The sequence below is a fragment of the Sinocyclocheilus anshuiensis genome, unplaced genomic scaffold, assembly GCF_001515605.1.
Source record: "Sinocyclocheilus anshuiensis isolate Anshui unplaced genomic scaffold, SAMN03320099.WGS_v1.1 scaffold883, whole genome shotgun sequence".
NCBI lineage: Eukaryota > Metazoa > Chordata > Actinopteri > Cypriniformes > Cyprinidae > Sinocyclocheilus > Sinocyclocheilus anshuiensis.
The window spans coordinates 1,231,552-1,246,731 of record NW_015547678.1 but is presented as its reverse complement, the minus strand read 5'-3'; the positions used below and the strand labels follow the sequence as shown (position 1 = coordinate 1,246,731).

At 36.5% G+C, this 15,180-nt stretch overlaps 1 protein-coding gene across 5 annotated transcripts in view; it reads left to right on the top strand.

Moving 5' to 3' along the window:
- The window catches only part of LOC107703072 (rho guanine nucleotide exchange factor 10-like protein), a 41,767-nt gene extending 26,600 nt beyond the window's left edge, over window positions 1–15,167 (top strand). For all 5 annotated transcript variants that reach the window (XM_016505585.1, XM_016505584.1, XM_016505586.1 and 2 more), the window contains 9 exons: window positions 420–520; window positions 671–792; window positions 8,508–8,594; window positions 9,739–9,953; window positions 10,096–10,253; window positions 11,873–12,021; window positions 13,836–14,007; window positions 14,207–14,329; window positions 14,414–15,167. In XM_016505585.1, coding sequence (XP_016361071.1) covers window positions 420–520; window positions 671–792; window positions 8,508–8,594; window positions 9,739–9,953; window positions 10,096–10,253; window positions 11,873–12,021; window positions 13,836–14,007; window positions 14,207–14,329; window positions 14,414–14,952 — 1,666 coding nt within the window. In that variant the 3' untranslated portion in view covers window positions 14,953–15,167. The remainder of the gene's footprint in view (window positions 1–419; window positions 521–670; window positions 793–8,507; window positions 8,595–9,738; window positions 9,954–10,095; window positions 10,254–11,872; window positions 12,022–13,835; window positions 14,008–14,206; window positions 14,330–14,413) is intronic.
- The last annotated feature ends 13 nt before the right edge of the window (window positions 15,168–15,180 follow it).

The following is a 15,180-nucleotide window of genomic DNA, read 5'->3' as shown; positions in this document are numbered from 1 at the left end:
TGCTGTATTTTTATTTAAATAAATGCAGCATATTCATTATTTTACAGTTTACTTTATATACTGTAGCATGGGAAGCACAATAAAAGCTTTGGTTGAAATAAGTTCATTATTGTTTAATGCATATTTTCATTTTTTTTAAACAATTATTTTGAGATCAAACTGTAATTGGCGGACCCCCTGTTGTACCATTGTGGACCCCCTGTTGAAGACCCCTGCATTAAACCAAATTTAGTTTTTTTGTTGTTGCCATGTAGCAGACAAAAAATATTTTGACTCTTGGCACAAATAGAGCTGAACATACTCATTTTAGTCATGCGTGGAACCGAGAGAAGCTTTGTTTCACTTGGATTTTGATTGTGTTGAATCCGTCTTGGATTTTCAGAGTTTGTGGATATGTGTGTGCGTACATCTCTTGACAGGTCTGGCCGTCCAGTCAGTTTCACAGTGGTCTTCAGTACGCCCAGTCCAATTAGCAAAATCTCCTGGGTCAATCGCCTGCATCTGGCCAAAATCACCCTGAGTAAGTGTGGGATCTCAAACATGACTAACACATTGTTGACATGAATCTTTCACTTATTATTTTCATGGATTCATTTTCTCATGTGTATAAAAGCTTTGAGTTTCAGTGACAGTATTGCGCCTCTGGCTAAGCTTATTACCGTTTGTGTAGGAGAGGAGAACTTGCCTGGCTGGGTGTGTGTAGAGGATGATGAAAAGACTAAGCCTCCGTTCTGGTGCCCGTTACTGGCCTGCCGGTTGCCTGTGTTTACCCCAAAAATACAAGATCTGAAGGTAAGTGAGAGGCAACCAACCAATTTGTATTTGTGTAAACTTAAGAAAGAACACTATTCAGCTAGACATAGAAGTCATTTTATGTTGTTTTTTTATGCATTTTACCAAAAACGACTCAAAAATGAAAGCTCTGTTATCATTGTAAGTGAATCCAAAATGATCCAAAGTACAGCAAAAACAGTATAATTTTGAAATATTTTTACTATTTAAAATAACTCTATTTGAATACATTTTAAAATGTAATTTATTCCTGTGATTTCAAAGCTGAATTTTTAGCATCATTTTGCATCTTTTAATAATTGGCTTTTAGTACAGACAGAATCAAATTTAATTCATTTTGAAATGTCATCTTTGTGATTATATTAATAAAATATTTTATTACTAAGAGCAAACATTATACATTTTTTTAAGTAATTACTCTTCGCTTAAAGGGATAGTTCACCCAAAAATGAAAATTAGTCCATTATTTAGGAGGCCTTTGTTCACCCCCTGGAGCCGTGTGAGACACTTTTTATTATGGATGGATGCACTTTATTTCACTTCTTTTGGACTGATGCACTGCAACACCTGCTGACTGCCATTAAACAGCTTGGAAGATCAAAGACAATTTTTAATATTACTCCGATTGGATTCATCTGAAAGAAGGAAGTCATATACGCCTAGGATGCCTTGAGGGTGAGTAATTCATGGGCTAATTTTCATTTTTGGGTGAACTAACCCTTTAAGTCTCATGCTTTTCAGATTTTTCTTAAAAAGTAACAGTTTTAGGAGAAACAGCTATTGAAATATCACTGCACACTCTTAACTGTGAACTCCTGAAAGAGCAACCTATGTGCAATGTTTTTCCTGGAGCTGCAGGAAAAAACATTTCCTTTGGGTAGTCAGTGGTAGACGATAATTCACTGCTTATTGCTTGGCCAACATGCTCAACTTTTATCTGCCCTATCAGTACTGCACAACTTGGTGGATTGGAAATCTTTCTAAAATAGTATTTGCAATCAGACATGGTATCTGAATCAAACACATGTTGCCTTACATTTACATATATCTTTGATCTTCTATTTTGTACGGCATTGCTATTCTACATCTCCAGGTCGGTGTGCAGCTTCTCAACATCTGGTCAGTACTTTTGATCCGCATTTTTATTCAAGACCTTCTGCCGGTCCAGTTTTGATTATATTTATTAGTGATGAGTTCTGTTCTCCCACTGGCTTTCATTGCTTTTATAGTACTGTTATGATTTGTTGTTGAACTACAGTTGTGTTAAGGTTATTATCTCATATTCATTCTCAATGGGTGGCTCGTTGATTTCTGTAGTGTATTTAACATTGCTTTTGCAAGTTCTACCGATTTGTCACTTAGATACTGTTATCTGGATAACAGATGAGGTTTTGTCAAAATTGCAATAATGACTTGTTAATAGTCATAAAAGCATCAGTAGGAATGTGTTGTAAGCCACAAACCATGTTGTTCACCGGATGCCACCATTTTCCAGGAAAAAGTGTGTTTATGTATAGATTTACAGTATAGCTGTACAAGTTTCGATTACATTTCTGTACATTTTGTACATGTTATTTTTGTAACAAAGAAAAACAGTTGCAAACAAAACCAATAGCTCTAATGTAATATAGTGCAATATATTTTATCAACAGAAATCAGTATAGTTTATGACCACGTTTTCTCATTGTCCTCAAAAAGTTCTGGTTCATTAGTTCTCTGTCTGCCTGGCAAAATGTTTTTTTTTTTTTTGTGGCTCAAGTGTCTTCCCAAATCCCTAATGTCTAATAGCAAATGTGTTCCATAGGTAGCACTATGAAAAATGCTTCAGCTCATTTGCTGTTGGTGCATTCACTTTACTATTTTCAAAATGTGATGCAATCACCCTTTAATGATTGCTTTCCATACCGCTATCAACTCTGGATGAGTGGCTGATGCGTCTTCTGGCTGCTTTATGTGTCGCTCTTACAGCTACAGACCTCACATGCTCATCTGATCCTGCACCTGATGTTTTTGATGTCTCTTGACGGTGGATGTTCTTTTTGCCTGGGACGTGTAGTACTTTGAAGTCATACGGTTGCAGCCTTAGGACCCATTGTTCAGTGCTGGCAGAAGGTTTAGATTACGGACTAAATATAGTCCCTAGTATTTTGGTCTGTGATCAAATCCAACTTTCTCCCAAAAGCTAAGGCTTCACTTTCTTTATTCCTATATTTGCATTCAGTCAGCCTGCAATTCACCAAACGTGTATACATCTTTCCTCTTTGGTACCGAACAAACGCTCGTCTTAACCTACGGAATGTGCATCTGCTTTCAACTGCATTCTGTCATCATCCTTTTTGAAGTACACTCCAGTGCCAGCCTTGCCCAAAATGAGTTTGAATATGTTGCTGTACTGTAGCTTACAAGTCCCAAGAAGAAATGTCTTCATAGCTCATGTGTTCTTTGCAGTTTATTTGATTACTTGGTTTAATAACAAAACTTTCATGAGGTTCAGTGTACTTGCTTACCGAAATATAATACTTTAATATGAAGTGTAGTAATGAAACAGAAATAGCGACAGATCCATATTTCCTCCACGTTGTGACGTACAGTGTACCAGATTATTGAAAAAGACACAAATCTAGGGCATTTTTGATCAATTACAATACTAAAAAAAAAAGACTAAAGTTTTTGTGTATATATATTTTGTGTATATATATGTATATATACACACACAACTGTGGTCAAACTTTTACATACACTTAGTTTGCAGTATCTGCAAAATGTTAATTATTTGACCAAAATAAGAGGGACCATACAAAAAGGAAATAATAAAAGGAAATAATAGTTGAATTTATAAAAGTGACCCCATTCAATGTGGATGATTCACAGCTGTTTTTTTTTTTTTTTGGATAGTTGTTCATGAGTCCATTCTTTGTCCTGAACAATTAAACTGCCCGCTGTTCTTCAGAAAAATCCTTTAGGGTCTTTTTTTTCCAGCATCATTTGTATTCAAACCCTTTCCAGTAATGACTGTATGATTTTAAGATCCATCTTTTCACACTGAGGATAACTGAGAAACTCATATGCAACTGTTAAGTTCAAATGCTCACTGATGCTCTAGAAGGAAATTGGATGCATTTTTGAATTTGAAGTTCAGGGTAAATTTAACTTATTTTATCTTCTGGGAAACATGTGGACATCTTCTGTAGCATCTGAAGGGCAGTACTAAATGAAAAAAATATGATATTTTGGCAAAATAAGAAAAATGTACACATTCATTCTGTTCAAAAGTTTTCACCCCTGGCTCTTAATGCAAATGAGTCCCTCATTTATCCCTCGGTGTGAAAAGATGGATTTTAAAATCATAGTCATTGTTGGAAAGGGTTCAAATATGCAAAAGATTATGGAAACCAAAGATTTTAATATATTTTAAAATTTAATTTAATCCTGTGATGTCAAAGCTGATTTTTCAGCAGCCATTACTTCAGTCACATGATCCTTCAAAAATCATTCTGATATGCTGATTTGCTGATTTTTGTGGAAACTGTGACATTTTTTCATGATTCATTGATGAAGATACATTTTATAACAGCATTTATTTGAAAAATGTTAACTTTTTAACATTATACATGTCTTAACTGTCACTTTAAAACAATTCGTCCTTGCTGAATGTATTATTTAAAAAAAAAAAAAAAAAAACTGCCCCCAAACTTTTTTTCCATAAAAGTAATTTACAGCACGGATGACTGGCTAAAAATAACAATTATATATACAAAAAAGTGTAATGTTGTAGACCATGCTAACAAACCCTGACCGCTTGCACAGTTTTCTCTTATAGTGCATGACAGACAAAGCTGTGAGCAAGCCAATTCAATCAGTGTTGAAAAATCCTTGTTTTCCAAGAAAAGTCGAAAATGAAGCAAAGTGAATGACTTGTCTTTTTCAAAAGGGAAGCTTCTAGATACTATATGAATGGAAGCATGTGTTTATATTTTGTACTTATAAAAATGTATGTTTGTGGCAGAGTAGATCTAAAGACGTTCTTAAATATTACATAACTTATGTAGTAGAAACTTTTTTTGTGGGGAATGTTTGATTAAACCATCAAACATTCCCCACAAAAAAGTTTGTGGGGGGAAAAACCTTTGTTACTGCAGATTAAAGCGAGGCAGATCTGTGCTGCTAGAGAAGATGCAGGAATAGACGAGCGTTTGCTTATGTGATGTGAAGTGTAGTCTGTGTTCAGGAGGAACACCCATGAGATAAATGTGGCTGTCTTTTAAATCACTCTTCTCATAAATACCCTTTCCACCTCCGTATTATCAGAACGCAAAAAGCAATAATGAGCTTGAGAAGCAGAAAGAAGGAATGAGGACACTAGAAATCATCAGGTCATTAAGATGTCTTTCTAAAATGTTACAGTAAGATACAGCAGTGCAAAAGCAGCACATTCTGAAAGAAAATGACAAGCCTGACACAGAACCTTGTATAAATAATTCCAGTGGGCTAATTCATGTACATATCAAATATTCTGCCTGTTTTTTCCATGGAGGGGAAAATGTGAATAAAAGCCATGGCCCCAGTAGATTGCTTAAGATGAAAAGGGGCTCCATTCCCACTGTGCATATCCAGGAAGAGTGAGTTTGCAGCAAGTTTTGCACATCAGAGTGCTGAGCATCAGGCTCACAGCAGGAGAGGGACAGCGGCAGCCTGCCATTCCCACGCAAGATCCTCCTCAAACACAATAAGGACTGTTCCATCTAAACAGGTCATCCTCTTGCCATGAAACTCTGCTATAGGCTAGTCTGTCATGAAAATGTAATGGGTTCTCATTACATTACAGATAAAAGCTGTCTAGTAGTCTGCCGTTTCTATATACACTCTTAAAAATAAAGGTGCTTCATGATGCCATAGAAGAACCTTTTTGTCTAAATGGTTCCATAAAGAACCTTTAACATCTGAAGAACCTTTCTGTTTCACAAAAGGTTCTTTGTGGCGAAAGAAGGTTCTTCAGATTATAAAAAGGTAAGAAAGAGATGGTTCTTTAAAGAACCTTTGACTGAATGGTTCTTTGTGGAACCAAAAATGGTTCTTCTGTGGCATCGCTGTGAAGAACCTTTTGAAGCACCTTTATTTTTAAGAGTGTAATGTGAGTGATTCAACAAATTGCATTTATTTATTTATTTAAAATATAAATAGACAATTGTTATAATCATTTTAAAAATTAATTACAATACTTTCTTTTTTTATAAATAAAAATATTTTTAACCCTACATGTAATAAAAAAAGGACATCTTTATGAAATTTTGTACAGCTTTGTCTGGGCTAAAAGTGGAAAAATTGCTTGTTGTCTGAGGCTGTACTTTTCTGCCATCACTGAGGATAAATTTCTGTCTCGTCTAATGGAAAACGCAATCACAGGAAATGTCTTGAGTGTGTGTGCAAAAAGATTTACAGCAAAACACTGTAATTATGGTCTTTTTAAGCTGCTAAAAAGGAAAAGTTCTGTCATTATTTACTCACCTTAAAGTCATTCCAAACATCACAAAAGTAGACCTTTTTCATAAATTTCCTGGTTATTTTTCTCCATGCGATTAGAAGAAATGGAACCTGGAGCTTTCTAAGTTCAAAAAGCAATATGTACTAGTACATCAAGTACTAGTGCTGCAAATAACTTGGAGTGAAGTATTGCTTTAATAGCAAACCCGAAACAAACTACATTTATCTGTATTTTGTAATGTCACACTTAATTGATAATGAAACTGACTGGATGGATTTTTTTACATGATGATACATTAATTATTATGCGCAATTATGTTGAAAATAAAGCCCTTAAAACCTTAGCTGTATACTTCTCATGAGCTGTAATTACAAGGTGCTATAGTTGATATTACGTTATGTGCTGAATGATGTGTTGTCTTGCTGTGGTAAACAGTGTACTCTTAATTAATATTAGCACAGTGTCAGCAGGGGTGGGTTTGTCACCAGACATGTGGGCCCTGATGATTAAACCTGGAATAATAGCTTGTCTGGCTTGTGCATAAATTATATGTGAAAGGCAATGGGTGTTTAATAACCTTATGTTTGTCTAATTTGAGCCAAAACACCCTGCAGTTAATTAACTTCCTTTACTTCTCTTTCCAAGCCAGGTGTTGGCTGTGACCACCAGCTCTTTTAGATGTGAACTAACTCAGCATGTATCAGAGCCGCCACAGCTGCCAAAACATGGACAACAAAGTGTGTAAAATTAAGAGTGTCAATGTGTCCCATGCCTTTCCCACCCTGAAATAAAAGGGAATGAATTGTACAAAGCTGAAATGCAATCACTTTTCTATGTCTTTCTGAAACAGGAAAATCAAAAGATGTGCATCATGTTTATCACGCCCCATTTAAAGCCTTCAATCCAAAATAAATAAATAAACGTGTAATTCTGTCCTCTAGGTTAGATAATCCTTTGGCTCCGAGTTGGTGATTGGAACATGCAAAAAACAGTTTTTCTTTTTTGATCCCACTGTTGCAGTACTCTAATGATCATGTTTTAGAACAAAATGTGCATTCAAAATACTTTAAAAAATCTTGACATGAGAATATCCCTTTAAGGCAATTCAGTTCACTTGGCAGCCGTCTTGGTGATACCCCAGGCAGCTATGTCTGTAATTGGCATGCTAGTACAGCTCCATGAATGATGAAAACCCAGAGTTTGTCAAGATTAAGCTTAAATGACTTTCCCTTAGCATTGAGCAAACTGACATTTCTCTGAGCTCAAGCTTAAGATCTATGAGTGACACTGTGTCATTTGGATTAATATCAAAGATTCCTGTAGTCAAAAGCAGGCTACTCTTAATGCTTGCCTTCTTGAAATCGAGCCTCAAGATGCTTACTTTGAGGGTAAATGGAATAATATCCTGCCTTTTTGTTGATCGACTCGAAATTTTTGCTGATCACTTAGTGTGCAGATTAAAACTACAGTGGCTCCAGAATAGTCCACTGTACTTGTATGCATCCCACATATGCAGAAGCAGAATTATAGTATTAGACATACAAAGTGAGAGTAAAATTGCACGTCTGCCAGAAAATAGAAATAACACAAAAAAGTGTATACAAAAATACATTTGTGAAATATTATTAGAATTTAAAAGAATTAATTCTATTTAAATATATTTTAAAATGTAAAGATTTCTTAATATTATCACTTTTGGAAAAAAAGTGTTTAATGCTTAACAGTTTTGTTGAAACCATGTTAGACTACCATTCATAAGTTAGGGATAAATAAAAAATAATAATTTTTATTTAGCAGTTAAATTGGTTAAAAGTGACATTAAAGACATTTATACTGTTATGAAAGATTTCCTTTTAAAATACATCCTGTTTTTTCTTTTTCTTTTCAAGAATCCTAAAAAACAAATGTATCACAGTATTTACAAAAATATTGAGCAGCACAACAGTTTGGACCAAATCAACATATTTGAATATTTTCTGAAGAATCATGTGACACTGAAGACTGGAGTAATGACTTCTGAAAATTCAGCTTCGCAATCACAGGAATAAATACATTTTTAAAATAGAAAAGACTTCTTTCAAACACATTAAAAAAATCTTAATGTAGTTTCTGTGTGTATAGCAATTTAAGACATTTTAGTGTTTTTTAGTATTGTAATTTTCAACTGATTTCCAGAGCTGCAGCTTTTAATGCTAATTTCCTAAAATGATTTCTTCATTTGTTTATTTTGCAGTTGCAGGCTGCCCTGTATAACCCGGTCCACTGTTCGCTTCTTGGTTTTTCTGCCGCTAGCACATCCTTGCCTCAGGGCTACCTCTGGGTAGGTACACTTTGCACAATGAGAACATCTTTTCTTCTTTATAAATCATCACCGCACTTGTGCTGGAATATCATAATATCTCTACACATCTCTGATGGTGCACTTCCCTCACTTCACCTCTGATGCACCTAAGGGGAAACAAATCACCCACAAACATTTGAATAGTCCACCTCTAACCAGGGCTGTCATCAGGACGGTACAACTGAGAACATCCTAAGCCCCCACTTAAACTTTCTGACAATATTCCAATTTCCCAGACCTCCAGTATCACATTTTACTAAGTAGTCATTTAGCAGGTGTTCTTTTATCCACATACAGTATACTTGGTCAAAGGCACAATGGAAATAGCTCATGGATCATTCCCTGCAGGGTTTGAACCTCCATAATTTGCCTCAGCACAGTATTCAGTTTATATTTAAGCGATATTTCATAAGCAAGAGTGATGTCGTTCTGAATACTCATTACACTTTACAGTACAAGTGAAATTAATTAGATATTACATATAACTTGTATTTTTACAGCAAGTGTGGGTAGTATTTAGGAGAGGCCCACGATCACTTGTTTTATTCTTGAATGAATCAGTGTTTGAATGAATCGGTTGAATGAATGATTCAATGACTCATTCATACTTGTCGCCACTTGCTTGCGTAACAATGTAACTTTCAGAAGGAGGCACTCCTTCACAAACTGTGTAAAGTTCCAATGCTGTTAGACCAATTTGTTAACTAATTTGTTTCATTTCCAAAATAAATGATTCCAGGCCATGAACCATTTCTTAAATCTGACTGAATCACAACTCTTTTCTGTGATTATTTTTCTTTTAGCTTACAGAGCTTTTCCACCTGAAGTAAGTGATGGTAGCAGGAGCTCTGCAAAAAAATAAAAATCACTGTTAGAATAGTTTGATCGACGTTTAAAAGAAAGAGGGAAGCAGGATTAAAAGTTTCTCGAAAGGCAGCTCTAGAAACAAACATCAAGTATCCCACATCAAAAGACATTGTATAAATCATTTATCTCATGGCTCCACATTTTTTCCCCATCTTTTTTGCCTGCAGCCTCTCAGAGGGCTATGTCAGTGAGTTCAGGCACTGGATGTCCTCCTTCTCATGTTTGTTTTCTTTTTGTTGTCTCTTCGACTGCACAGGTGGCTAGTGGGGGTGACGACTCTCACGGGCAGGTGGAGATTTTCTCCCTTAACAGACCCACTCCACGCTCTGTTAAGAGTTTCTCTGTAGGTTCCCCAGTGCTTTGTCTGGAGTATATCACAGAGCCCAGCACTGATGAAGAACTGGAAACACAAACATCTGAAGTTCCTTCCAAGATCGGCAACACCATCTGTGTAGGATTATTGGATGGCAAGTAAGTCTGAATACATACCTGTATTGGTCTGGAATGATTTGAGTCATTACATTGCTAATTTTATGCAGTCAGCCACTACTAATTTGCTTCTTTCCCAGGGAAAAGCTCTTGATATTTTGTGTGTGTGTGTGTGTTTCTCAAGCATCCTGGTTTATGGAAGCGTGGACACCGCTGCTCAGTGTCTGCTAACATTTTGTAACCCAGAGGGCTGCCCGGTTCTGTGCCTAAAGCAATCTGCCAACTTTCTCTTCGCTGGACTGAGTAATGGAAAAGTCGCTGTTTATAACCGAAAGAGTGGAGGTAGAATAATTGCAGTGCAACTTTCAGTGTGAATATAGATTAAAGGGATAGTTCACTCAAACATGAAAATTCAGTCATCATTCTGTCATTCCAAAATATGACTTTCTTTTTTCTGTGGAACATAAAAGAAGATATGGAAGTCAGTGGTCACCAAAACAGTTTGGTTACCAACATTTGTGTTCCACAGAATAAAGTCAAACAGGTTTGGGCATGAGGGAGAGTAACCAATGCAAGAATTTTAATTTTGGGTGAACTATACCTTTTATTAACTCTACAATATTACATTTGATAAATTCTATTCATTTTTTCATTTCCTTTGGATTTACATTTGCAGGAAACAATATGTGAACTCTTGGATTTCTGCATGAAAATCTTCAACAAAAGACGAACACAATCTGTTTAAACAAATAACACAAAAGCAATCATGCTTTTGCATGTCTTTATTGGGCACGCCATGCAAACATTCACAGGGCAGGGTGGGAAAAAAGTGTTTCCTCTTTACAAAATCATTTCAGTTCAGCAATATTTTTGGGATGTCTGGTGTGAATCACTCTCTTGAGGTCTTGCCAAAGCATGTCAGTCAGGTTGAGGTCAGGACTGGGCCACATCAGATGGGGTATTTTATTGTTGATTTAGTCCTGGGCTTGGGATCACTGTCCTGTTGAACCGCTCAACTTCTGAGTTCCAGTTGAACTTACATCCTGCTGCAAAATTACCTGATAAACTTGGGAAGTGATTTTTCTGTCAATGAATGTAAGCTGCCCAGACCCTGAGGCTGCAAAGCCCCATGATGTCCCTCCACCTCGTTTTTCTGAAGAGCTACTAACTACTTTCAAACACCTTTGGCTTCATCTGTCCACAGAATATTTCGCCAGTAGCACTGGCAAAACATCCAGGTGCTCTTTTGCAAAGGTTTTTTCATATATACCTCCAGGCCCATCTAAACGTTGAAATTTCAGTTCAGCCAACACACTCTCATAGCAATTTGTATCTATTTTACATTTTGTGAAGTATAATTTGTATGAATTTATATGTTCTCACATACATTTTTGTACAATCTGCTTATGCTCGATTGGCTGTTAGGTTTAGGGGTGGACCTTCATGCTTACGTTTCTTCTAAAAATGGTTTATTTCCGTACGAATCACATCTTATGAGTTCATACAAAAACAGCACTTTGTTAAATAGTTATGTAGAACGGGTTGGGTAAGCTGACTCCAATTAAGTTAATCCAAAATGAAAATCTGTCATCATTTACTCACTTAATGTATTTCCAAATCTGTATGATTTTATTTCCTCAGTGGAAAACAAAAGAAGAGACTGAGAAAAATGTATTTTTATCAAAAAAATGAAATTCAAAGGGGTCAAGTTTGTTTAGAACTCCAGGTAAAAGGTTCACATATTTTTTCCTGCAACTGTATACAGCACCAATGCCTCATTTTTGATAGTGAATATAGTTTTGAGTAATTATTTTCATTAACTTGTTTAATGCAAACAAGTAAAGTGAAGTTAATTCTCTTCAATTTGAAATGATCCTCTCTGAATCTACTGCTACATTTTTAAAGATGTGTAAATATTAGCCATTTCCAGTAGCGCCTCTTAATCCAGCTTGCATTTTCGGTTACAGAGGGGTTGTGGGATCCAGATTCCTGCAGGCATGTGGTTATTGGATGCGCTCCCGTCCTCAAACTACTCCAAATAGACGAGTGTGTGTGGGCCAGCTGTGCCAACCAGGTCTCTGTGATTGAAGGCTCCTCTCTCAGGACTCAGGTAGAGACTCAGATATCATAGACATTAGATCCTTCTCCTCTCAGAAATGCGTTGGTGAAATGAAAATGTGTTGAATGTGATTTCACCACCTTCACAATGAAGATGCAGTGCACAACTGCTTTTCATAAGACCGTATGAGTCAAAAGAGTGAACTGTCACGTCACCTATCAAAGCTTGAGATCTGTTCTGTAACAAAGGTTGGTTTAGGAAAGCTTGAAATGATTCTTTTATTTCAGAGTTTTACATTTAATTTCTCTGGCTTCCTGTGCTAGATGCATTATGAGAGAGCATCTTAAGCCACACATAAAAGGTATCCTCCCTGTAGAAGGCCAACAGCATGTTAGGGTGCTAGCCTTTGATCACTTCTGACAGCTGAGCCAACCTCTCTATTTTGCCGCAAGGAGCACACCCCCCCTCTGGCTTCCTGATGCTTAATATCAGGATTAAATTCAGCTCTGGAAGTTGGAAGTTCAGTTCAATCGGAAGATAAGATGTAGGTACGCATATGGACATGTTAACCTTTTTAAATTTGCAAGTCAGTAGTTGTTTTCACTTATAGAGAATGCAGAATGTCAGAATTGATCTGTTGTAAAACAGAAGTAAGGTCCAGGAAGTACAACAGGATGTACAGGCATAGCCTGTAATAATGTGGCTACGAAAAAAAAAAAAGTTAAACTGCAGGGCATGTAACAAGGAAACATTGTTAAATATTGTGAAATGTTATAACAGTTTAAATTAACTGTTTTTAGCATCATTTAAAATGTCATTTATTCCTTGTATGGCAAAGCTGAATTTTCAGCATCATTACTCCAGTCTTTAGTGTCACATGATCCTTCAGAAATCATTCTAATATGATGATTTGCTGCTCAAGAAACATGTATCATTATTATCATTATCATTATGTTGAAAACAGTGCTGCTTAAAATTTCTGATTTTGATTAATAGAAAGTTCAAAAGAGTTTAGTTTGAATTATAAATTATATGATTTGTTTTTACATTATATGTCTTTAATGTAACTTGTGATCAATTTAGTGCATTCTTGTTAAATAAAACTATTATATTTTGATGCAGAGCTAAAAGTCTTGGCTACAATAAAAAAAAAATACATAGAAAGAAAGAAAGAAAACATGCATAGCATACAAAAATATCAAAACATTATTTGGTCCAACAAATATTGTTACTAAAAACGTGTATAAATAAATATTTACACTTGACAGCTTACCCTAACTTTTCTTTTGTATATTTTATCTTTTGTGATTATATTAGAAAAATATCAAATATACATATACACACACATAAATAAACACACACACACACATACAATATATATATATAGAGAGAGAGAGAGGGAGAATATCATATTTTCCTAATATAATCAGAAAAAGATAAAGTGTGTGTGTATATACACAAACACAAAAAGATATAAAATATTATTATTGCATCTTACTGTAATTACTGCTGTGTTATTTTGACTTTTGAAATGATCCATTTCCCAAACATTCTTAGTGGATTTAAGTGGATTATTTGCTAATTTAAGCTTTTATGGTTTTCCTTAACATTTGGCATACTGGACTCTGATGTTATATGCCCAGCCTCATATGCCCAAACAGACTTTCATTAGGCAGTATATACCCTGACATCGAATCATACCCTTGATTGAGCACTACAGTCCACAGTTTTGGCCTAAACTTTGATGTTTAGCTTAGATTTTTTTTGTTTCTTTCCTTATAACTTTACCATTCCTCTTGCTCTTTCTTTTTTTTTTTTTGCATTTTGCATTTTCATCATTATTTTGTATCTTTTATGATTCCCAGAGTTTTGAAGTTCATCCAGACCCCATGGTTAGTGTGACCCACATGGTGCGTGCCGGAGGAGGGGTGTGGATGGCTTTTTCAGAGGGATCATCCCTACGTCTGTTTCACACAGAAACATTGGAACACCTCCAAGAGATCAACATTTCAACACCCTCTGCATATTTGAGCCCTGGCAAGTCCAATATGTGATTATGGTGCATGATATGAATTCTGGATAATGTTTTGGCACACAGGTCCTGAAAGGGGCATGAGTGTCAAGTAGATCCACAAAAATGTTTGAAACGGAGCAGGAGTTGGTAGCAAAATTAATAATAATAATAAAAAAAATAAATAAAATAAATTAAAGACAATTTATCATATTTTCCTCATAGGTCAAAAAACAGTGTGTGTAACCAGCCTGCTTATCTGCCAAGGACTGCTATGGGTGGGCACAGCTCAGGGAATTATTGTCACCCTGCCGGTGCCCAGACTGGAGGGCATTCCCAAAATAACAGGTGAGCAACCATTTAAACAAACAAAGCATTGCATCTAAGCCTTCTTTGTGTTACCAAACACAAACGGTCCCTCTTTCCCATCAGGAAAAGGAATGACGTCACTTAACGCTCACAACGGCCCTGTTGAATTCTTGGTTGCCACCTCCAGCATTTTATCCCAAGATTTTCTAAAGCGGGATTCTGCCATGGAAGGTGGGGATTCAAGTAGTGGAGCTGAAGATAAGGAGGCGACGGATTCCTCTCAGGAGTCCCTCCAGCAGGCGGATGGCTCACCTCAGGTAGAAGCCAAAGCTAAAGGAGTGCTACTGCAGTACCATCTCCGTTCTACCTCTCAGCTCCCAGGAAAGCTCCTGACGGCCCGGCCCGAAGAATCATCCGTCTCGACCCAGGACTCTCTGGCGCACACCCTAGAGGACGGTTCCATCTATGAGCTGAGCGATGACCCCGAGGTTTGGGTCAAAGGGCCTGGGCCGTCATCTAAGGAAGCGGCACGTAGGGAGAAAGTGACTTCAGCCGCCGTTATATCCGGTGGAAAAGGGTTCCGTCGACTCGCTAATTCCTCCAACTCCTCTGACTCCAGTGAGAACATGCTCATGGTCTGGCAGCTGCCCATTACAGTTTGAGGCAGTAATGAAATCTTCCTTTGGCTTTCATCATGGTTTTTTTGCAGTGATGGAGGATTGTTGGATCATTGAAGGACAAACAGACTGTAAGCCTGTATGGCTTATGAGGATTATTTATTCCACTTCTCCTCCAGAAGGTTTTGAATTTGAAGGAATATTCCAGGTTCAGAAAAAGTTAAGCTGCGGCAGTATTTGTGGCATAATGTTGATTTGAAAAAAAAAATCAGG